At 35.2% G+C, this 26,146-nt stretch overlaps 1 protein-coding gene across 2 annotated transcripts; it reads left to right on the forward strand.

The window, feature by feature from the left end:
• Window positions 1-378: 378 nt before the first annotated feature.
• On the forward strand, window positions 379-26,007 carry LOC135686094 (uncharacterized). 2 transcript variants are annotated; one of them, XM_065202259.2, is made up of 18 exons: window positions 379-930; window positions 4,794-4,910; window positions 5,548-5,617; window positions 7,441-7,492; window positions 7,964-8,059; window positions 9,043-9,145; window positions 9,937-10,003; window positions 11,023-11,163; window positions 15,091-15,171; window positions 15,657-15,779; window positions 16,573-16,622; window positions 17,378-17,447; window positions 18,211-18,597; window positions 19,151-19,231; window positions 19,632-19,730; window positions 20,206-20,359; window positions 20,749-21,345; window positions 22,083-26,007. In XM_065202259.2, exons 1-18 carry the CDS (start codon window positions 704-706, stop codon window positions 24,077-24,079), a joined length of 4,512 nt encoding a protein of 1,503 aa, XP_065058331.2. In that variant the 5' UTR covers window positions 379-703; the 3' UTR covers window positions 24,080-26,007. The 2 variants fall into 2 exon arrangements, with proteins under 2 accessions (XP_065058331.2, XP_065058332.2); XM_065202260.2 differs by having other exon boundaries at window positions 380-930; window positions 8,003-8,059.
• Window positions 26,008-26,146: the final 139 nt, after the last annotated feature.

Here is a 26,146-nt window from a genome sequence, read left to right on the forward strand (position 1 = left end):
GGAATTGCTATTGCATTCCCTTAAAATCTTCCCGTCGAACTTAAAGATCTGAAAGTACTGTACGTTGCCTTGTTCTTGCATTACGACACCTCTGTGCCAATCACACCCAGTTTACTGCGTCATCATGCAGCAGCATCGACAGACCAAATCGATCTAACAATTGTACAAGAAATTAGCATCGCACGTATTCATTGTACTGGCCTTCCTGAGTAAATTTCGCAATAGCCAAATTTTGAATAGGAAATGTTAAAGCACTAATTGGCAATACAACAGGTTCAAAACAATACTGATTTCGCTGCCTGTTTGTCAACTAGACAAAAGCAGCGGTAATTTCTCCCAAGTGCATTTTAACAAGTCGCCAGTCTAGTGGTTGTCTTTGAATTAGAGGTGTAATATCGGTTTAATATTCGCTTTTCAAAACAAGTAAGCAACGTCATTAAATGTTCTGAAATTCGGAAGTTACAAAGCTATAGAGCCAGGCTAAGCTAACGATTGTTACGTTTTGGACAAGTCTCAACTTTAATCACAAGCCACGTTTGTTGATAGAAAGACAATAAAGACTGAAAAACTGATAAAATATTGATAGTTTTCTTACGAGCATAACGACGAGGACCTGCGAGGCGCAATTTCTGCCGCGACGGAGATGCATTTGAAAGAATGCCAATAGAATCATGCTGATGGGAATTTTGAATGATGTGTTTTTATGCAGGAAGGTCAAGTATGTTTCGAACAAGTGTTTTCAAATAACATAGAATTCGACACTCACAGGATGGGTACGAAAGACTCGAACGATATTGATGATGTATCAGACGAGGGCAGCATTGCCTCACTGGAAACCAGCAGCTCTTCGTCAAGTTCAGCAGCGATTGACTTGCCTGCTGACTGGGAGGTCGCTATTGCTGATGACAAAGGTCGACTGTACTACATTGAGTAAGTTTGCAACAATTTTTTAAATTAAAACAGTTGTTTAGTTTGTAAAATTTGAACCATTAGTGAATAATTTTGTTTTAAAACAGTTCTAATTTGCGAGTTATTCTTTTAGCCACCAAGATGTTCGGCCTAAAATAGATTTACGCTTCCTTCCTCGTTTGTATATCCGGGGCAGATTTCTATCACCTACTGATTTGTTTCTCTTTGTTTTTGCTTCCGAGGGGTTTGGAAAGGTTCATTAAATCATTAAACAGTTGCAGCTAGGAATCAAAGTAGAACTTGTAGGAAGAGAAATAACCTTCTCTTTTTCAGTCAGAGTCAGATTTGTCAACCAAAGTTTGATGGCATTGTTGACAAAGTTGTTTTTGTGGGTTGGTTGGAATGTACCCCGTTATGTCACACTCAGACATCGTAAAGCAGCCCACTTTACGCTGGTTTTGTAGTATTAGATTTGATATTGATCTACCGAGAGTTCGGTTGGGTGTTAATTCAAGTTCTGGGAGTTTTGTGCTGAGGTTTTAATGCTGCATTGAAAAAGAGCAATGAATAATTGCTCAAACGCTACCGATTTTTTGTAACTTTTTAAGGAAACGTTATTAGGTAACGTTATAAGGAAATTTGTAACTTTTTACTCCATTCGCTGTTGTGTGATTTCGATTCCAGTCACAACCCAGTTCCGTAACCTTTCTTGTTGTTAATTTTAGTTTATTTGGGTTTTTCAATATAGTTTGCGAAATGAGTCATATGTACCCGCAATAAAAACCAGGTTGAGTAGATTCGACAGTTCTCGTCGTCCATTGAGAGTACCGAGGGGTTGTAAATAGTTCGTGGGATTGCAACAGTACAGTTTAAGGAAATGTGTTGTGTTTCCGGTGTACTTAAACATGACCTTCTTTGAATTGACAAAAACCACAAGTAATTCAAGTTAGCATTAAACAGTAATTAGGCACAAATATACCCTGCTATATCAGGTAATTAAGGGATTTTATGGGAATTTATCTGTTAGGTGAAAAGTTACAGCACTCTTATCAGGCTATCTTGGTCTAACTATATTTAATATCCCTCTTTTTAGTGGTTGTTATATGCTAATGCCCTTGGCTTTACTACCACTAAATCACCTACAATATTGCTTCAAAACAGCTTTTCCATAACAGCAATTGATGTCCTGCTATTGAAAATCCTTTAAGTTTTCCTACTCCAAGAATCTCTGTATAAAATTCTAGTTAATTTTGTAATTTGGATGCATTTTATTCATGCTTGATAGAGTGGCAAAAGGGATTTCCCCAAGGTCCATCCAGTTGTATAGAGCTATATTTAGGGTTCATTTGTGAATTTATAACTTTTTAAAATGGCTTTGAAAAAGCAAACATTTTGAGTCATAGAGTTATACTAAGGCTTCTTATCTGACAGTCTTCAGAGTATAAAACGTCAGAACATAGATTGAAAACTCTACAATGGGAAATAAATATACCAGGGGTATGGTAGCCTACCAGGACTCGGGAAAATTCCCAGCAGGCCCTTAAATCTCTTCATGTGGGCCCATTGGATTTTTCTTTTCTTTAAGCTTTTATCGTTTGTAACATGTGAGAAAAAAGCTTTTATGATTTGTGAGAAAAAGGCAAGTGAAGTTAGGTCCCATGCTGTCCCCGCAACACTCATTTCCAATATATTATGTTGACAAGAAGAAACCATCAGCATCAAAATGGTGTGCCCCTAAGAACTTGATTCTGCTGGCCAATAAAAATTCCCACCAATCCTAATGGTAGATCGAAATAGTGATTCTGCCAGTGTGATTCTGGCTAAGTAGTACACACTACCCAAAATTTTGGGATAGAGAACAGCCTTCTTGGTCTTGCAGATCAAAAGCAACAAGTAAAACATATGATTCTACTATCAGGCAGCATTTACTGGAAAACCCAGATTGTGCAAAAAGCTGTAAATTCAATATGTTTCAGATTATTGGCAGAGCCTGATCGTCATTCCATCTAGCAGTTTCATAATCTATCTATATAAACATGGAAAAACTGCTTTTGCGTAGACAGAAGGGGTTCATTTTCTCCTTAGGACTCCATTGGTAAAATTTTCAATTTGTAAGCAACACTGATTGGGCAACCTTGACAGTTATGTGCTCACATTTTTGATTGACCTACTTCAATCCACAACTAGGTATATACATATATTTCCTAGCCTAGTGTCTATTTTCTGACATTTTACACTCTGCAGAGTGTCAGAGTATAAAAGGTCTGAAGCTCTAGTATGACTCAAAATATTTGCGTTTTTCAAAGCCATTTTTAAGTTTTGTACAACTAAAAGATTGTTTTAATAACTTTTAGAAGTTTTTTGATTTTCAAGGATATATGTGTTAGTTTAAGAGCATTTAAGCTAGAAGTTTTTAAAACTACTGGCTGAGCAAACTCTTAACAAAGATGAATACGAAAGTTTTTAATAACATGGTGTTAGAAACAAAATATACTTTCATTTAAAGTTTTAAAGTGCTGGATATATTTAAGTGCAAGCTGCATGCTCCACTCCAAAAACTTTTAGCAAACTGGTAGGGCTTGTGACCTGAATCTCAGAATGTAGAGCTGATTTGGATCTAAGGAATACTCTCTTAGAATTGCTTCTTGTCATCAATTAAAATAGGGGCCCCAGATTATGCCTGAACCAAATTTGCCAGATTTTTTGGATTGAATCCAGCTAGATTTTTCTATAGCAAATATTTTCAAGCTTCATCCAGAAAACATGAGGTGAAAAGAACAAAAAGGGAAATTGTATATGAATATATACCCAACTGTGTTCTTAAAACTAACATTTCCATTCTTGTTATGATAAGCAGTTTTATTTCAAATACGTTTTTAAGTCTTTGTTTTATCATTTCAGCTGAATAATGTGAAGAGAAATATGTAGTCTTAAAAGATATGAAACTAATTGTGCATTGGCCAAGAGCTTTAACTAAAAGCAAAAACACTTCAACTTACACTAAAAAGGGATTTGGTACAAAAATGGGCCATTTTATGAATTTCTCTCAAAGAAAGTAACCTCCAAGAAAGTTTCAGAGACCTGTCTTGTATTTTGATACATAGCCAGGAAAATGACACTATACCATACCTTATATTCTGCCTCTATATTTTATCAAAGAGCAGAGTCATCTATAATTTTTCAAAATAGACACTGTTCATGGTTCAAATGATTTTCTTTTGGAGCCCTTAAAGAAAAATAAAGCTACCCCCAGACAGACTGTCCCTCTACTTATGATCCATTTTTCAGGAAGAAATAAGTAACATGACTTTAATAGTGATAAATATTGCTCAGGAAATTTATAACTTTTAATGTCATGTTTAATTATTGTTTGCTTCTGCTTATTGATTATGCTTGCACTTTTATGATTGCTTTTTGTCATTCCTTGCCCATTTTATCAGTATGAAATAAAGTACTTAAAAATCTAGTAGCTGGCAAGATTTTGGAAACAAATCCCACCGGAACTATATTTTTGAAAAATTTCCTATCTGATGCTGGATTATCCAGCCCACCAGATATCTGCTACAGCCCTTAATCATAAAAGGTGCAAAGAGGCAGATTCTAATTTTAACTGAATTAATTTTCCAATTGATTTTCAAATATAATGTCTTTTAGAAGGCTCTATGCTATGGATTATGAGAAAGCTGTGAATGACTTGACACTGTTCAAGTGCACTGCCCAGGCAGAAATTCAAATTTCTCTGAAGCAAGATACTACAGCTGATTGTAATATAAGTTGGATTAACTTTATTTTGAAGTCTACTTTAAAGTTATCAGATTGTTCTTTTGCTGTTTTGATTTTATAACTCCTATCAAGAAACTGATTTGTTGTTTCATACTTTGAAGCAACGAAAAGAAGGTCACAAGTTGGTGCCCACCAACAAAATCTTGGAAATGTTGCTATGGCCTGCCATGTGGATGGGAGATTGCAATTGACAGCAAGCACTTTCTGTACTATATTAAGTGAGTTATGTTAGAAATTTTCAATGTGTTTTTAACAAAACAATTAAGTAGTGTTATAAAAATACACATTTTTAAAATCTTTCCTTTTGTTTGTTGTGGATCAAATTTGATATTTTCTCTATTTTATATGGAAAGAATTGGCGCAGCAAATCCACGCTAATAAGGATTGCTATTGCAAGAGTTATTATTGCATTATCCATTTTGTTAGTTGGTCATAATTTCTATGCAATGCATTTAGAAAAGAGAGATAAATGAAAAAATCCATTGTTTATACACAACATTTTTATGATTAGAACCAAATATAATGGAAAAGGGGATCTTCCCTGTCATTTCTACACTGCTTTATTAAATTCCAAATTTTTTGTCTGGCTATATCTAAAATTTTGTTATACCAGAGTTATATGTGAAGTGACAAAGTCAATTCACATAAAGTCAAATCCATAATCAATAATTTATAGAAATGCAAGAGAGTGAGACCAGCTTTATGCCTCAAATGTCCTTTTACACAAACTTGCCTTAAATAAGGCTATCTGTATTTACATTCTTTGCAACAGCTGTTAACCTGGACACATTCAAAACAGTATACTATTCTTATTTTATAACAGATTTGATAATTGATTTGTTTTTTTTCCACCAGCCACAGCTCCCTACTCACAACATATAAACATCCAAACTATGACAACAAGCAGTTTGAATCCCTTCACCAGGTATTTAAATTTCGTTTGTACTAATTCTGATATCTGTAGGAATCCAGCATATTTTGAAATTATGATAATCTTGAAAAAATTGCTTGGCATCAACTGGTACATGTAAAGTTGAGGGAGAGCTTAAAGTTTAAAGATAACATGCCTAGTTTTGACACATGGGATAGTGTCATCTCATTACAGACAACTGGAACCTTTTATCAGTCATTGCAATGAAACCTTTTATCAAACATCAGTTGTGACTCAGCAATAAGGGTGCACAAGTCACAGATAAGCAACAAAAATGCAGTTGACTAGCTCCATATAAAAATAGTTTTTTTTATATTCACATAAAATTTTTACAAAACATACACAAATTTACCAGACGATACCACAGGGAGCATGGGAATACATAGCAACCCTGTGGTTATTTAAATTCAACATATAAAACTAAATTAATTACAATGTAAAGATACAAGATGAACGAAAAGAATAAATACATAATTAACTACAATTCAAAGATGCATCTTTAAAAATAGTTTTTCCTTGTATTACCTAGCCTACAGACGCTTTTGCAATTCACCCCCTTTCAACTTACTTTTTATAACTAGGTTCTTGTTTTTTGTGTGTTTTGAAAAACTTTTTATGAATCAATGTTGTGGTTTGATTTCCATAGCAAAGGGCTTTAAGTTAGTTTGGTTCACACAATAGACACCAAGGTCTGTATACATCTATCAGAAATCCTTGATAAAACCATCACTTTAGAATTATCCTACCTGTGCATAAAGCTCCCTTGAGTTAGCCCTCAACCCTTGAGAATCCGTTTCTCTTCGGTGATGGTTGTTTTATTTATGATGAAATTGACATAGAACATGCATAACTAGGTTTATTTCTTGCAAGCATAAGGAAGTATTTGCCAATGATGTCAGTAATTTTTCTGTTGAATAATCTTGGCAGGTTCATAAGTAAAACATGCCATTTGATTTGCCCCCTTCCGATAAGCACCCTTCAGTAAGCACCCTCCTCAAATCAGCCATCCAGAAATTTACTCCCATAGTTAAGCCACTAGGGGCTAATAAAATGATACACAGCATTTAGATAACCAAGAAGCTTGTGAAAACAGTTTCATAATTTTGACCTCCCTTTTACATTTGAAAAGCTCCAAGTATTGAAAATGAAATGTGGTTCTTAAAGAAGAAAGTGGTTTTTAAAATAAAAAGAAGAAGGAGCTTTTGAATTTGTTAATGCACTTGCCAAGGAACTGAAGATCAAATATAATAGGTATTTCAATATCTGAGAACCACTCTTGAGACATCGAACGTATATTATGTGTTGAACAACAAACAATTGAAAAAGCTGCTTACATTTTTCGAAAAACTGTTGGGCTTTAGAAAACCCAGGCTTTATCGTCAATTTTGTAAGTTTTTATCATAATCTTATATTGTTTCAATACAGAAACCATTCCTTTTGTGTTAATCTTATTTTATTCTTAGCCTCGAAGAACAGTCTTTTATCCGCATACATGACATGTGCATTTAACTACAGACTAAACATCTTAGCGATCCCCATTGTCGCAAACACCAAAAACTGCAATGAATTATTATAATGAGATCAATGATTATGTGGTCGATTTTTATTCAAAGGTTTTCTAATGTTGCGGACATGAATTCTCAAGATGTTTATCAAATAATGAAAGGGTTAGAAGGACTGGAAATATAAAATAAGAGTTATTAAACACCTGCATGTATAATACAAATCATGTAAAATGTGTTATGGTATGGTGATATTTTTTCCCCTTTTCTTCGGGTTTCCCTATCCTCAAGTTTTTGAATTTTTCTGTCATACAGGCATTTCAAGCAAAACGAAGGAAAGTCTGCATCAAAAGAAGTCTACGTGATGGTAATTAAATAAATTTCTTGTTCTAGGCTCTTCATTAAAGAGAATTGATTGATAATAATACTGCGAATGCCATTTATTAAGATAGAACGAATGCAATATATCGCATGATCTTATGACTTAAGACTTATTATATCTCGATACAAAATGACTATAATTTGGGGTTATCTGTAGATGACCTGGATTTATGTCTATTAATTCTCTTTAAAGTATTATTACACCTTTACTGATTATCACATCAAGTGTGGAACTCGGAGTTGCAACTTAGAACCGTCCTGTTCCATACACTAAAAGGCGTGTACACGCCCTGCTTAGACAGTATCAAGCACTTTATGACAGACTGGTTAACAATAATGTTCATTGATACTTATATTAAATGGAAACTTCATATATTTTTTATCGTTGTCAGTTTTCTTGCTACATCTTGTCAGTTTTCCATGCTAGATTCCACTTTACCAATCGCAATATTTCTAGTGTTTTGTCATCGCAGTTTCTACTTTCTATGCATCTCAGGTTTCGGTTTCGTCGCTGGAAGTGAGAAGCCAGTCATAATTCGATCTGTTGTGGCTGGTAGGTTTATCATTTTACAACTAGCAACGGTTTGAGTATTTTTTCTACTGAATTCATTGTACATTGACTTTAAACGTAATCCATTTATCGGCAAATTTTTTATCACGTTGTTTTTCTTTGATCTTATCAAACTTCTTCTATCATATCGATCGTATAATTACGCCATTTACAACATGATGGCTGTGTTTTGAATTTTGGAGATAAATTTTGCATGTAAGTTTCATCCCAGTGTCTTCTCTATTTATTTACAAAACGTGTTAAAGTCATTTTTTGTTTTTAAACGTCCAAGTATCTAGGTTTCGTCGTAATTTATAGCCTGTGGAATACAAAATGTCAGTTCATTTGTCTTGCAAAGAATTTTGATCTAATGTTTTCTTAGTATGGAATACTAAACATTTTTACAGCTATATTAATGAAGATCGCTTTAAAGGGATTACCCAAAAAGCCATTTTTCATGTCTGTTTGAATATGTTTTTGATTTAGAACAGCCTGGAAAACCAAAAGCACGTATCTTAGAATGCATAAAATATATATAGCTACAGATTTGAATGAACAGAGTTTCAGAGTGATGATGTCGAGAAAAATATATTTTTAGAGTTTTTCAATTTTCATCATTTAACCCGCAAAAGCGTTATGAAACAACTGCAAAAAATCCGTTAGATGTATGTGTTACAGATTGACTCTGATATGGCCACATGAGCTCATGCTCTTTCTTTGTCAAATTTTTGCAATTTGGTTTCGGTTCATAATTTTATGAACCAAGCCAAAATAACATTAATCCGTTAGCAAACTTGAAATCTTCCATTGGGCATATCTGGCTCAATTTTGAGCATATCTAACTGATTTTGCATATTGAGAGGTATTCCAAAATCAATAATACGCTCAAAATCATGAAATTCTAGAAAAGATTATTGATGACGTCACACTGGTACTGTATTATTACATTATGCCCGTAATAAACAGATTTTGTTCATATACAACAGGTAGTCCTGCAGATGGCCAGCTTTCGGCGAATGATCAGTTGTTCAGTATAAATGGGCAGATATCATACAATCTTCCACAGCCGCAAGTAATCAGCATGATAAGGTATATCATCGTTACAATATTTTCTAGGGACAGGTGTACAACACTTGCCCATACAATTATATGACAAAAGATTAAAATATCCAAGAGACTTGCGTAAATAGAATGCCTGCACAATATTTTTGTAAGCTACGTTGATTTTTTTAGTATTTTATAATGAAGTCCCCCCCCTCCCGATCGATGATGTTTTATGCAAGATCTAATGCACTATGTCCTTACGCATTTCGCTGGCCATTTAAATTTCCCATTGGTTGGACTACACCGCGTACCTATTGTTACGTATCAAATCGGCAAAGTAAGGCAATAATTCGCAATGTTTTCTCGATCATACACGCGTTGCAAAGCTAATTGCTAATTTCTGAACAGTTGACTAACGGGTCATGGTGCCTCTAAAAGGGTCAGTGTGGTCCAGTTAATTACTATGATATTTAACTTCAAAACCAATATTGTTTTGTGCCGTTTATTAGAAATATAACATGTCAAGTATTTTTCGAAATGTCAGTTGTGCTATTTGACTCTTAAGAATGCCCAATATTGCACATTGTTTAATCAGGCCGTTCGTGATGATGGGATAGATATTGAAAACAAACTTTTTTTAGGCCATCCTCTTTCGCATATTACTACGTATTACTATATGGCGAAACTACGCTTGTTTCAGTTCACAGATCTAACAACCAACCTCTTTGTTTCAAATTTCTCATGTAAAAAAATTAAATAAGCACCTGCTTGGCTCTCGATTTTAAGAAATAAAAAGTTTTACACACTTTTGTGTAATTTAAGTGTAATTTACTCAGGTCATGCACTGATGTATTAGAAATGGAGGTCATTGCGACGGAAGATATCCAAGATGTTCGTAATCAGGTGAGTAGATAGTTTTGTTGCATCAAGCATGCCATTGAGTTATGATCGTATGAAATCTGTCATCGAACGGCTATTGTGGCAGTTAAAATCAGTTATGGCGTTAATGGGCGAGTTATATCGCAAGTAATTTACATTTATTTCACGTTTTGCTAAAAAACTGTGGAATACTTGTGGAAGATCCCGAAATACGTCAGCCAAGTTTTGCTGCATTCTTTGGTTGTTGTTTAGTGTTAGCGAGCAATGAAATAACTTCATGTTTTGTATTATCATTCTTGAATGCAACATACTTATTTACAATATACTTTAAATCTTACTCAGAGCATTCAATCGAATGTAAGATATAAAGCATGATTACAATCATATGACTGCCAAGGGAGACCATGTAGTGGTACCTGTCTAATATTGCTAATGATAAGTAATTGTTTTTAGCAAAATAACCTGATTTGAAATTTTCGAAGAAACCAAAAGGATCTTTCGTGAATTTTTTCCTCAAAAACTTCAAGATATCTATATCGAGTTTCTAAATTTTGTAAAACAATACAAATTTTAGGGCTTGATTGTTTGTTCGTCAAAATTAAATATTTGTGGTTTGGGAACTTTACTAAGAATTAGTTTAGTTAATATAAAAGTTTAAGAATCCTGTGATTTGATTGAATGACACCTGTCAATCATCCTGTTTACGCAATCTGTTTATGTAGCAATGATGTGCCTTGGCAGTTGCTGTTTCACAATTCTGTTTACCTGTTCATAGATACCAATATATGTTATTCATTCATTTATTAATTCATTTATTTATTAATCCATTCTTTAATTCCTTTCTTGGGTCATTTATTCATTTGTTTATTAGTTCATTCATTCTTTCGTTGGTTGGTTCATTCGTCCATTCATTCATTGGCTCGTGCATTCATTCATCCGTTGATTCAATCATTACATTGGCAATTTCCACTTAAATATCATAATGCTATTCTCGTTAGTATTTGCTACAAAAAGTAATGCTGTTTGAATTTATTCAACTACAGGGAAGTCTCAAGTCTGCATTAATGAGTCGTGCCACAAGAGAAAGACGAAAATCTTGCCCTGTCTCTGTTCGATTTGAAGAAAAACCAGAAGTCTTGTCGATCTCCACACCCAGTGTATTGAGTGTTAACATCATAAAACAGGTTTGTCTTTATCATTCTAGTGTTGTTCAATAATGTTTTGAACAAGGCCACAGATGAAGTTTCAAAGGACCCTAGATCTAGAAAATCTCGCTCCCAAGATATTAGAAAGCATTGGAAGTTGTGACGTGAAAAGACGCAAACATAAGGCTTTGGACAAAGAGCTCGCCCCCTCCCCCAGTTTGTACGGCTCAAGTTTTGGTACAGGTTTCTAACTCTAATTATGTTAATATATGTGTAAGGAAAATTGTTGTTTACCTGTCTGTCATAATGTACCCGATGCCGTATAGGCAAAGCTGTACACGCTATTTGGTGTATAGAACAGTACGGTTATATACTGATACTTGATGCGATAATCAAGTTGCCTATCAGCGTTATTCTGGGGGAAAGGGGAACCAAGGTAGTAATATTTGGGAAAAGAAATAGAAATATATAAACAAAACGTTGTTCCTAGTAATTTTAACAGGCATTGTAACTAGCCCTTTGCCGGCAGTTTGTAATGCTTTGAGTTCACGTGATTGTATGTTTGGCTTCATAAAAAAATGAAACATAAATGAACAACTATTTATTCCTTCTACCATGCACATTGTCACGCCATGGACAGATTTATTTTCACTATTGTTCGGTCTTGTGTACAACATAGTACTTTTATGGGCATCCAATATCTTCGATGACCGCAAGCGGAAAATGATAAGATGATTCCATTTTTAAAGATGACGAAATAGCATTTATTTGATAATTAAATGGCGTATTGGTTTCAATTCATACTTTGTGCTAGTATACCGTTTATCTTAGCGTTTTATTGACATGTAATTGTCTTTTAAAAATCCTGTGAATCTCAAAAATCTAATTTTGATACCTTATTATGGTAAAAGGTATTTGCTTACGTTGCTCAGATGTGGAAAAAGCTAGACACTGCTCTAAGATATCCACTTGCATTTAACAAATTAACGGAAAGGAAGATCTATTTTTCTAAACTAATATGTCTTCAAAACATTTTAGTTTGTCACCAACGTATTGGTCACGGTGTCGCTTTTTCTTCTCACTTTTCACTAAATTGGTTAGAGTCGCGCATCTAATCTAATTTGTAAGTTACTGTAAGTCGAATAGAGGGCTATTGTACCAGACAATTACGAGTCAAAATTTGTAACAGGATGCACTGTGCTCAAGCTGCGCGGTCCAAGCGCTGTCTGAAATAAAATATTACGTCGTCGTTTGTTCCACCCATTGTTTTGCTCAAATGAGAATAACTCGTCGGAAATAACGGGGAAGCTTTCTACCCCCCTCTATAAAGGCTATTGTATAGGAAGATTGGGAGTGAGAAAAGGTGAAGCTGCAGAGAATAGGAGTGGGGGGGCAGAGGAGAAGAGAAAAGGAAAAATTTCCGTTATTCTCTTAGTCCTTTCTCTCGCAGCTCCTCCACCTTTCCTTTTTTTCGCAGTTCCCTTTATCATTCCTTTTTCTCCTCCCCATCTCCCTCCCCCATAGCCTCTGTGGATGAGAGTGGAACCAAGCATCTCCTTATATCATTTGTTATTGACTTTCACACAAGGCTTTTCTCTTGCGTGTTGTTCAACCAGAAGTAGGAAATTGCTGAACCTCAAAGTTGTGATTCTATATTGTAGGTTTTCATTGTTAATTGTTACTTTAGTTATAAACCTTGATTTAAACAGGGGAGTACATTCAAAAGTAAAGATGCTATGTTATCAACTACTGCACTTTCAGATGCGGACTTTTTCATATTGCTGGACACATCACACCTACCTTTCGATTGCTTTCATAATCACTTGATAATGTTTTCCGTGGTATTGTGTCAATCTGTTCAACTCGAATATGTTTCTATAGTCACTAAGGCTATTAAAAAGCAATCGTGTCTTTCAAACGTAGCTTTAAGGAAATGTGTTGGAGTAATTACGCGGGAATGGTTAGTTTATGAGGGTTAGAACTGAGATCGTGCGGTAGTTTTGCATTTTGCATCTTGACATCACGATGAGCGATAGTGAACTAGAAAGTACTGTAAGTTAGTTTTCTTCCATAGAAAATGTAATTCTCTTGAACCGCCTTCTTATCGTAAAACAATTGTACTTTTTCCATAGAATCGAATCTTTTATTGTTGTTATAACTTAGTTTTAACGATTTTGCCTCTTAGCATAATGACATTTATCATCATTTTAAAAGTCATAACATTTCATCTTGAAATTTTATTCAGACCTTTATTATCTATTTCGAATTCGTAGCATTCAATCATGAAGTTATATAAAAATTGATCACTGTTTTTCAATTTCGTCCTTTTCAATCCTGAAATAGGTTGAATCTTTGCAATTTCATCTTATTTACTACTTTTCTCCTAGTAAACAACGTTCAGCAAAATGTTTCTTTTAGGCCCTAGGCATTTTCTAGCTATGCATTTAGGGTTGCCGGTAATGGTTTTTTGCTTTCAAAATTGTTGCTTTCTTGATCCATAAAGTGTTTGAGTGAAACGAAGGGGTGGATTACATGTCACAAAAAGGGTTTCTGACCCATCATAATGATGTTCCCTCTTTTTACAAAGTTCCTTTAAAAATAATTAAAAGTGAATCACTAATCAGCATACTAATACAATACGTACCTAGGAAAGTGCCGGCTAGAGAGGGCAGAAAATTACTAGTTTTCTGTTTGTTACCTTGTTGCCTTGTTCTCTTGCCTGAACTTTGTAGCTAGAGCGGCGGTGAATGGGAAAATATCGCAGCCAGAACTATTGAATATTTTTTAAGTTGTTCAAGTTTGGTGTGCTTTATCAGTCTTTTTTGTTCAAAATCAGAGAAGCCGGAACGACCAAAGGGCAAGGGGGCAAGCTTAAGTAAAAAGACCTTTGAAAGATAACTCCCAGCTTCTACCAACTCCTTATATGACTGCCATTTTATTTAGATCTTCTGTATGTATCTTAAAAAATTGGCTAACCTTTGGAATTAGGATTTATTTTACACGTTTTTAGATGTGTCGTCATGAATTAAGCACTGCAACCAGAATTTCATGTGAATTTCTCTGATTATTACAATTGGGCGGTTTCAAGGGTACTTTTATTTAATACGAAAATTGTGATGCTTCGATGTAGGCCAGTAGCTGTGTTTTTCTTGCATGTTCAGTTACCATAGATACCGAATCAGGCTTCTAAACTCAGTAACTGAAATTTTATCAGTTTTTGTATGCAGCTGCTTGTCACCCAAAGTCACTTCTTAGCATAATCACCATAAGCAATTTTTATAACTTATTGTCTAATCGCTCGTTTGCCGGTAATTACATTTACACTTTATAATGTCAGCACCGGCACAGGTTTTCATAATAAAGATAGGTACGGAGGTTATCACATAATCCGTCTAGCAATGTTTTGGCGACTGTCCTTGCCACTCTTGTGTTCTGAAGCTCCGACGATTGAGAACGCAATAGATTTATGTTAAGATTTAACGATAGGCATGCATATTACATGTTGGTGGTTAATAAAAAAACTGCGTTGGTTTTGCTTCTTAGCAAGTCAAGCTAAGGTAAAACTCTTTTTAAAGTCAAGCTGCTTTGATACTGCGCATGCCCTGTTCACGACATTCAACCTCGCGCAAGTCCGAACGAGGACACTTCAGCAAAGGCTAGCCTCCTTCGAGCCCCATTATTAGCCAATGAGCTGTACAGCTGTCCTTCCTTTTGCTCTATCAATGATCATACTTTATGGTTCTTTTTTATTAGTTTTCGGCTTGAAAACCTGTCGCGTATTAATACCCCAAAGTCTTCCCATAAAATTAGAAAATACAGAACATAGCTGTCTTTTCGTCCAATCAAGCCAGCGTTTTTGTCGTAAATCTAATAGTATCAGCTGAATGATTCGACCGTTCTTTTGTGTTCCAGGTATTTCCTCGCATAATAAAATCTAGCAACTTCATAATCAATTTTTATTTGTAGATGATTCCGAACGTCCTTAAGATTTACCTTGAAAATGGCCAAACAAAGTCTTTTCAGTATAACACAGAAACTACAGTCAAGGTATGTAAGATACTTCCAATTTTTAGCTATTAGATATTTCAAATTTGTAACAATTGGATTGCCAACAGCTTTGATGTATGCCTTGTCATCCAAGATTACAATTCAACTTTTTGTTACTCCTTTCTTATATGTTATTATTTCCATTGCGAAGGCTATGAACTTTCCTTATCCTTAATAGAGGGGTTAGAAAAGAGGGTTTTGGCGAGCTTGCTTTCAGTTCAGCCTATACTGTATGCAGAATAGATTTTCTGTGCTAGTAATACGCATTGATTAGGCTTAAGAATTTTATTTTTCAGTTTTAAAATTTTTAACTGGATCTGTTTTCGGATCTGTTTTCAAAATATTATAGCCTAGAAGAAAATACCAGAATAATGTTTTGATTTAGAGTAAAATGGACATTTAAGCAAGTCATTTTATCTTTTGTTCAAATTTTGTTTTATATATTCCAATTTCCAAGAATGGTAAATGTTTACACGCAATTTCAGGAAATATTTGAATCGTTGCTGGATAGACTGCAGATCAAAGCTTGGAGACATTTTGCACTGGTTATGATAGGCCCATACCGAAACCAGACAATATTCTTGCAACCAGAAGATAAAGTAACCCAGGTCGGTTTATAAATGTTTCTGCTTGCTAGAAAATAGGAAAAGCATAATATAGTTACTCTAATAAGAAAGGGATAATCCAGGTGAAAAATGTTAGGTAAACATATTGAATCTGGATAGGCAACTAATTTTCTGGATAATCCGTGACCCGAGGCAACCGATGATTCCCTGATTCCGTCAACTAACTCCCTGTCATATCTGAAACGAAGATAATCGTAAGCAGATTGCTAGTTTGGCCAATACTTTTATTTTCATTGCGGGTCATTTAATGCTGTTTGAGTATTTGGGATAAAACCATTCTTTGTTTGGTAACGAAAGCAGCGAGAAACCCAGACAGCAGGTTGTTTGTTACTGTGGATACAAAGCGTAGGTAGCCCATTAAATGGCATTGTTTTTGTTTATATAATCATCCTTTTTTATATCAACGTGAATTAGCAGTTGCTATTAATTAGGCTGGTGTCGAAAAAGTACCTCGTTAAAACTGCCAAAGACAAAGTAGTACTTAATAATCATCAAGGAAAATTCTTCACTTTATATCAGGACATATTTCGTTTATCACTTCCTTGGAAACGTTTCCTTAGTAACTTGTGTATTTTCCTAGGGTTTTTGTTGTTTAGCTGATTGAAAAAAGTTCGCTCATTAAATATTTAAGGACCTTCTAAGCTACTTATTATTAGGAGATTAATAATTTTCAACAATTTTTTTAGTTTTTGGTGTAACTTCTTTTTGACTTTAATTTTGAAAGGTTTTGTAGGATAAAAACTTACAATTGTTTTCATTTTTTGTTTTTTCTCAGATTGTCAATAAAAAGGTTTTCTCTCGCTGGGAGTGCAGGCTAGAGCTTTGGTAAGATCCGCGCCTTTTTTTCCATTGTAACATTATCAAATACAGTACATCCCCACAAAGAGGAATCTAAGAGAAAAACACATAAAATGTCTTGTTTCCACTTTATGTTTCAGAACCTTTTTTGCCTGAAAATTATTTGAGGCTGTTAAAAACTTAATGAAATTTCGCATGTTGATAAATTATAATTTGTAATTGTAGGTTCACCTTAGTATCTCTGTCAAGGGTTGCATTAAATTTGAGATACCCCTGTATCCTGACTTTTGTGACAGGGAAAAGTGTCAGACTAAAAGATCATCAGATGATTTTGTTCTTTTCTCTCACATATCCTGGGGCTGTACTCCTTTAAGGAAAAGAGTATTTGACTCTGAATGACTATATGCACCTTCAAAAAGTGAAACAAGAACAGTCTCACCCTTGATAAAGTAGGTTCTCTTTTGCGGGGATTTACTGTAGTCAATTATTTCAAGATACTTCTATTTGCAAGGTTTCCTATTGCTGTATTCAAAGCAGTATCAGACTGTTGTAGTGATATGTATTGTTTTCTGTGAGCTTCTACGGTAGCTACTTTGCAGTCCAATGTAGTAATTCATGCATGTTAAGATTTACACAAAGGACTTAGACAAACTCTTTATCACTGTTGCATGCATCAGTATTCGTTTTACCATATCTCTAGTAAACCAGTCCTAAAGACAGTACTTTATATTCGTGTATATTCTAAATTGAGTTATACTTCTAAACGCGAGTGTTTTCAATAGCTTCATCCCAGATGATGCATACGAACTTTTGAACGAAGATCCTGTAGCATTTGATTACTGGTATCAACAGGTAAGGGAATGGAATGTCTGTTTTACTGAACCCTAATCATGCTCTGATGTAAAGTGGGACAGACGGACTTATCATTCACGCTTTTGACATTAGCCGATGTTTCATAACTTGAGGGGTAACGGACGAAAAGTAAACTTTAGTATTCTGCGTCAGTGTTTATCTTTCGTGCCAGTTGGACCGAAGATACAAGGATAACGCGAGGCACGCAAATCAAGGTTTTTGCGGAAAGGTAGTTGGGCTGCATTAACTAAGAAGGAGCTGTTGAGCCAACGTTGCTTAGGCTATTGATGTAAAGAGCAGCTTTAAAATACCAAAGAGAATTCCTCCTTATACTTTCCCATAAGCTATAGCTCGATTTAATTGATTAATACTACATTTAGATCGAAACTAAAATACACAGCATTTTTAAAAAAGTACTGGTAAAAAGTGATCTATAATTTAAAATGGCTCGAATGAAAGCCATGTTGAGCTCTAAAGTGTCGTGGGCCTAGGCACTCTACATCACCTCATTGCTCTACATGCATTCTGACTGTTAAGAAAGGATACAGAGTCAAAAAAGACCAAATCAAACCCGAACACCTGACACTGCACTACTAAACTTAACATCAAAAGTCCCACATTACTTTTAGTTGACTTTGCTCTCTGATTCACATTTTAAAATTCAGTTTTTATGTTTTCTCGGCTAAAACCTTTCCCATACATCCTTTAATATGATGTTTTGTAATGCATAAAGATTCTCATTGTTGTCTCGTTTTCATTTCAGACATGCAACAGTGTTGTTAAAGGACACTTCGGTCTCGATCTCAAATTTGATGCAGTTATGCGGTTGGCTGCACTTCAAATTCACACAGCAATGACCGTTGAAAATGAAGAGGCAAAATTTACATTAAAAGATGTTTCCAAGGAATATGGTGGACTTGATGACTTTCTACCAATTGGTATCGTCCAGAACTTCAAAAAGAAAGATATCAAAAAATCTTTAAGTAGTCAGTTAAAATCTCTTTCAAGGATCGCATTCCCTGGACAGAAGTTGACACCACTGCAGGCGAAGCTTCATTACCTGAAAATTGCAAGCCAGAACATTACATTTGGTGGTAAAATATTCGCAGCAAATTTATTCAATCACAACAGTGGATCGGATTCATCAACAGTAAGCTTTAGAAGATGACTTTACAATTTGTTAATATTATTTATTTGTCACTAGCCTGTTAAAAAATTTCTCTTAGCCTGTTATCTAATATTCAGTTTTAAAGTACAAGACTCTCATTTTTATGCACCATTCATCGGGGTCTTTCTCCAGTATAGAGGCGATATCATAGTTTAGCGTTTCTTGCGAGAAAAAAGTTTAGCTTTTGGTGCGATTGCTACATTTTTGACCGAATTAGGTGCGATTTCGTCAATTTTTCCCGGGTTATTTGCGTAATGGCTAGATGTTATTATCGCTTTGTTACCTCTTGTCTACTCAACAGATGCTCATTAAAGTCTCGAAGAGGCATATGTAGAGGATTGACTTTGAAAAACTACTGGCTTTAAATGTTGTTTCCAAACATTCTGAGTCGAGCCTTCCACCCTCTTAGTATCATTAACGCTGTTGAAGTCAATTGTAGATTAATGGAAGAATCACGTTGTTTTTTCAATCATTGATTTAAAGTAAGCTTGGGCTCTATAAATTCAGTCCCTTTCATCAATTTTTCTCTATTTAGGATATGTCAATGGATGTCTCTGATGTCCTTATCGGCCCATCTAAAGGCATTTGTACTCTTTTTACCGATACTGGAAATGTGGTAAGTTTTACTTCTAATTACTTTTCAATATAAAAATGGCTTTGAAAAATGAAAACATTTTAAGAACATGCTCAGAGTATAAAACGTCGGAGCAAAGGTCGAAAGTGTGTTCTTACAGTTGTGTGATGATCGCATTAAGCGCGAAACTGGGAGTGGCAACTTAAGATCGTCCTGTTCTATACACCAAGAAATGCACCGCTCTGCCTACTCGGTATTGAGCCCAGACTGGTTAACAGTTATTTTCATATACCCAGGTCTTTGCATTTAATAACGTAGAATGCACTTTAAAAAATGCTAATGTATTAAACCTCACTGTCCTTGATACAGATAAATTATTTCGTGTTTTCTGTCATATTTACCTTATGCTATGCGCATACTAACAAAAGTATATTGTTTCTAGCTGCAGCACCTCGCTGACTTTGCAGACGTTACAGGTATCGTTGTGACGTCACACTTGCTGAATAAACATCATTTGAAAATATTCATACAGGGCAAAAAAGTGAGTATTATCACCCTTTCAGAAAAAACAATTTTAGTTAACATAATGACAAGACCTGTGATGTATCAAGGATCTATTGCTAATGCTAATTCCTTTCACGCTAAGTTGGTACTATTTCTACCGGATAAAGTATTCGAAGTACTTTAAGTATGTACCTCTTATTGATGCTCTAGGCATAAACTGTGTACAGTCAGGTCGAGGGCATGGTTTCCTGGTTGTTTTGATATTCCATGTCAGTATCCTCAAGACTGATGGTTGCGCGACTAAGAACCTTGTTAAAGGTAACCGGAAACAAAATAGTAGAAAGGGCTCGACCCAAACCACTTCTTTCACTAGACTTTGTTCAAAAGCTTATTTTATTTTTTCTTAGACAACACTTCGTAGTCATTTCCGTAAATCTGTTAGTTTGTTTTTTAAGTATGTTTCAAATTATTAGTTCAATATTATATATATTTCCTATTTTTTTATCTTCTAGGCCATCTCATTTATTGTCAGTCCACAAGATGCCGATGACATGGCCTTTTTCATCGAAAGATATTATAAAATTAAAACTGAAGAAGCTCCTGATCTTCCTATCTACAACCTTTCGCAGACAGTACCACGATATAAAGCACCAAAAGACACCAGAGGTATTAGCAGTTAATGCTATTATTTTGTTGCTTTACGAATAAAAACGTTGGGCATTCTTATATCATTATTTCGAATGTATCTCGAGATTTCAATATTGCCAGGAAAAGGGGAGAAAATCTCATTTCACCTCGAGAAATAGCAATTTAATTTCTTTATATCGATACGCTTTCTGGTTTTTTGATTAATTCTCAGTTATATCGTTGATTTCAGTTGCTGCTTTTCAACACGAAAATGAGTTTTCAATTTCTATCCTTTTATCAGACATTTATGTAACCACATGAAAATGTTCTGATTTTGATATTTTCTTGACATAGCTAGACATTCATACCTCTTTCGCAAGATTAGAAGTTCAATGTATGTTTACAAGTTTGCTAATTGAAACTTTCAGCTCCAAACTACCTCGGTGAACATGCTGTTGTCCCTTCAACTTGGAGTTACCTTGAAGATGTCATTCCCACACTTTGGCTAAATAACAGCTCAGTGGATCAGAGCTCGCCAAGGAGTATCAGCACTAAAGTTGACCTTGCAAGTGGACCCCCTCAGTACAACGCTGGGAAGTCTTATGACCGATCAAGCTTCGCTCCGTTTCGACCAAAACCTGCAGTTGACTCGTTTATCAGGGAATTGAGCATCCGAAACAAAAAGAAGAAACCGGTTGATCAAAGAAACATGAAAGAGGAACAATCTCCAATTAAAACCGTAGGACATTTTGATACGACTCTGTTTGGCAAAGACTCTAGTCCACAGAGTAGGCTTTCCGACACTTCTGAAACACTGGAGGAGGCGAGCCCACAACTGACCAGACATATTATAACATGCAGTATGAGTTCAGACGAGGAAAGCTCTGACGACGAGGAATTATCGGACCTTGCCAAAAAAATCAATAGATCAGGAACAGTGGCGAAATTTCTTAAAAATAAAGAGAAAAACAAAAGAAATGGAGATACTATCGATGGTCAATTTGATCATAACGAAGATGAGGAAGGTATGAAATGCATGCTTGTTTATTTTTTTCACGTGATCATGCTACGTTTCGTTATTGTTTGAGTTAGTTTGTTCACATGATACGTCACAGTGTATCCGATTTTAGTAGCAGCATATGACGCCCGGACGTTGCTGAAGGATAAAACTGAAAGACATAAAATATGTTCTGTGATTCTTTTCCTTGTCCACCCCAGTTTTCCCAGAAGTCGATTTTCTAATTTCTCGAAATCCGTTGAAAAACCGTTGAGGGGGGGGGGGGGGGAGTTGGGAGGTGGGCTGATCAGATCGATTTTGATTTTCGCACTACCAAAAAAGACCTTTCCAAGAGTCAGAAAGGCGTGGCCGAGAAAATTTGTTTTCGTCCACCCCAGTTTTTTAAATTGGCGATGCCACTGTTAGAAGATCATTGCAACCTCGAGATTTTATAAGAATGTTACCTTGTCAATGTTTAGGAAGAATCATGGACTTTTTGATTGCATTTGGGATGTGGTTTCTTTAATTTTATCTCTTCGAAGCAATAGGACATTTTCACACATCTCTTAAAAGTTTCCGGTTTCCTGTTTCACGTGCGATTTATCAATTTCAATCCCCTTGTTAAATTAATTTTCTGATTTATGAGTATTAAACTACATTTTTCCTACAATACCTTTTTCCAACTTTCCTGGCGTTTTAGGTTGTCAACAAAAAGTTAGTTTTGCTTGTAATCAAATTCATTTTCAAATATACCCTTTGCTCTAGATTCCGGCTGGCGGACAGACACATCATCCAACACGGGCAGTCTTGGTCGATCAAATCCTTGGGGAACATTTTCTGAAGAGGACTTCTCCGATAAGGACTCAAGTAAGCTATTTACAGATTCAGAAAGTGTGCTTTCACATAAAGATGAGTTATCTGATTCTGAAAATCAAGAACAAAATCATAACTACCGAGTTAACTCTGATATATTGACGACACAGCTGCATAAACTAGATACTATCGAAGAGAGCGGATCGCTCACTACAAAGTCGGACAAACCTAGCTTAATCAGAGAAAACAGCCACTCCCTGGACAAATATCTTGTAAATAAACTAGACGCCCTTGAAAAAGCGGAAGACAGTCCCCTGCGTGATCTGCCTTCAGACAATGATGAAAGGCCTGTTTCTTTGTTGCGACCTTTGAGTCAGATTTCAGATGAAGTTTTTGATTCAGAATCTCCAGTTGACGCCGGCAATGGAGTTGAAGCTTCAAAGGGGCTTGATTCGTCACCTCTCTCTTTGAGCCCAGAGCCAAGTATTGACAAATTTCGTGCAATCAGTGATAGCCCTATTCCCCAACCAGAATGGGAAGTTGATGAATTTGACATTTCGACTGATGCACACAGTAATGAAGATCGCCCACAAAGCATCAATCTAGATGACTTGAATATTTATATACCTGCTCCCCCGAAGAACACAACACGGGCGATTAGCCCACGAGAACTAGTTATTCCATCACCACCTGACGATTTTGCAGGCGACACAGAAGCTCTGTTTGATTATGAGGGTGACTCTTCTGAGTTTAAGGTTTATTTGCAAGAATCTCCAGAAAGCAGAAGTTCCTCAACAAGAAGCTCGTCTTCAGAGGAGGTTATCGAATTTATGCAAAGTGAAGATGCAACGAATGAAAGTACAGCAAAAGAGGGAAGACTTTTACCGCCAAGTGAGTCACCAGATGAAGAAGTTGAATTCATGACCCAAGATAAAATCACCAATGTAAGGATTTATCAAAATGACATCAATGATTCAGCGAAAGAAGAGTTAAAAGAAAATGTTGTGAAAAAAGAAAATATTTGTGAATGCGACGTTGAACCTTCTAGACGGACAAAAGAAAAATTTAACTCACTGCCCATATTGCGAAAAAGCCATAGTGTTAATGAGAGTGATTGCTCTTCATTTTCTACTTCGGCTATTGCAGAGGAAGGGGAAATTAAATATTCTGGAGTAAGAAGGCAAACAGAGCCTCTTGTTTTACCACTTATTCTACCAAAGAGCCCAAGCTTGGAACTAAAAAATGAGAGGGTTGCTTCTCCTGTGTTTTTCTCACTTCAGAACATTCCATCAGATTCTAATCCAGGCCCGTTTCAACAGTTTGCTACAAGCACCAATCTCGAAAGGACAGACAGACTCATTCTGCCATCAACTCCTCTTTCTCTGAGAAGAAATCAATTCACCACACTATGCAGTGCAGATAATATTGCCAAGACACACAGCTTACCAAATAGTTTCTCATTCAACGAGTTCAATGGTTATATGGACGAATGTAAAGATTCAATTTCAAAATGTGAGCAATTTGAAGAGGAACTTAGTGCGCTTATCGAAGAAAACAAACGCGCTGATCGAAAGAGTTTTGAAGGGGATGATCCAGAAAGAGGATCATTTATCGAAGTCATGCGTACCGGAGCTAGGTCATTGCTGAACAGAACAAAAGACCTTGTTACGATGGCAACCAGTGGCAACATCAAAGGCCTGCACATTTTTGTTCGGTCATCTAAACACGAAATCGAGAATCTTGTTGTTGCTATGACAACAGTAAAGAACAGTGTAACACTTGCAACTCTTATAAAGGACGTGGTAGTGGGATATAAGGAAGTTATTTCACATCTAAAGAAGGGCACTGGCAAACCTTTGACTGATCCAGAGATTGTCAAATTAATGGAAAAAACGAACGAACTTAGCTTTTCATCAAATATCTTGGTTCGTGGTCTACGCTCATATTGACTTAAGACTTGTATTTTCTCAAATTCCCACTCTATTAAAACTAATTTCAGCGAAAACAAAAATCATTTGCTTTTTAGGTTATTTAATGGCTTAGAAGAATTCAATTTCGATTCTCCTTGCAGTTTTACAATTTGCTATCAATTTTGTTTAATTTGGGTTTTTCAATGCATTAAATCTTCATATGTTGCATAAAAAGCAGGCCAAGCAAATTGTGAAAAACGAAGTAATCATGGTAACATTACTCACTTGGTCTGAATAATAAAAAAGTAAAAGGTTCTGAAGGTAACAACAGCTATTCCAAACTGTATTTATTTAAAGCATGAAAAATATATCTGCTTAATGTATAATTTTGCTTTCGAAATTCTATTGGTTTTGATGAGAGTTTGAAGTATTCAGTTCTTATAAGAAGAGATCTTCATGAAAAATTGTTTTTTAGTTTTGTGAAAGTTATGATTATGATTATTATTGATAATTTTCAATAGTTTTTATGTGCTGCATATATTCCTGTATAAGCCAAACTTTTTGAGAAATTTTTTTTGCGACAAAAGTCCATTTTCAGTGTATTGGAACAATTATCGACAAATATAAACTTATGCCCCTTTATTTTTTATTCTGTTGGTGATGCTGTGTAGATGCGAAACTCAGCTATAAACTTTGTCAAAAACCCAACTTTAGTTATTTATCTAAGATGATAGTTTCATAATTTTTTTTAATAAAATATTTTTTAATTTTTAGACTTTATTTAAATCCCTAATGCAAAATTTGCCCTAGCTTTTACACAAAATCACAATTTTGATGTCTCTATCCAAAATGTCCCCTTTTGGATTATACACAAGAAGGCTTATACATGAGTATAAATAGATACCTTGGTAAAATAGATAAAAACACTTGCAAGGAAGTTAATTTTGTATACCAAATATTTGTAAATAAGTTTCTCAAGTGCATTCAAAGTTGTATGATTTTTAGAATAATGAATTTTGTATGATATTTAGATTTAGACTTTCCACCTGAAAATTTTATTTATAATTGGAAAACATTTATAAAATCAATTATGGTATATCAGAAATAAATTTTCACGAATTCTCTTGCATTCTATAAAAATTTACTTGGATTCCAGAGGAAATATGTGCTGTTCTCCCAATTTCCTGTCACACTGGGAAGCTTGACTCCTATTCTTGGAGGTCAGAAAAAACAGTGGGTTGAGAGAAACATTGGTTTACAGTCAATTCCAACATGTAATTATAGGAAGGAGGTGGAGGTGTAGGATGCAGTTTAAGTATGGTTGGAAATGATTGCATAGAATGATTACATAAATCAAGCATGGGTAAATAAAATGAGAATGTGGGGTCTTAAAAAATAAAGAAAATAAACAGAAGCAGGGCTCTAACTTCTGACCTCAGAGTTCTGTTATAATTTAAAAAGTTGTTTACAGCACTCGACCTATGATTCACTTTAACCATTTTGGCTGCATAAATTGAAAATTCATAAATTCAATTCAAGGTGCATAAATGCCATTGAATCACTGTGTTTTATCAACTCTGCAAAATGCAGACTTTTTACTTGTTGTGTGTGCTAAGTCCAAACAGGTCAGATGTAATGATGAGAAAGTATTATGAGATAATTGAATAGCTGGCAACTGCAAAAACACATTTTTAAAACTATCTTTCTGCCCTTTCCAAATCCCATAAGAAATAGATTTATCCACTTTTTGAGCATCCAGTTAAAAAGTTCAAAATTTAATAAGGCCACTTATTTGAATCTATGCACTGGCCTAATGTGATGAATATTTGCACCTTGGAAAGTTTGCTGGAAGGTGGAATGCAGCAACAACATTTTAAAGGCAATTTTCATAACATGAAAGTAGAGGATTAATGTAACATAAAATAGTCAAAGAAAATTTTTAGCAAGGGCCCAGATGACAGATTTTTTAGCGTAAAATTGTTGAAATTTCCTGTTAGATTCTCTAATCAGCTATAAATGAGCACCAACCAATAAGTTTCATTTCCAACAGGGGCATTAGACAGATAATTTGCCAAATAATCAGAAAAAGACAGAGATTGAAAATGA

The sequence above is a fragment of the Rhopilema esculentum genome, chromosome 6 (assembly GCF_057945365.1).
Source record: "Rhopilema esculentum isolate cy_ngs chromosome 6, ASM5794536v1, whole genome shotgun sequence".
Lineage (NCBI taxonomy): Eukaryota > Metazoa > Cnidaria > Scyphozoa > Rhizostomeae > Rhizostomatidae > Rhopilema > Rhopilema esculentum.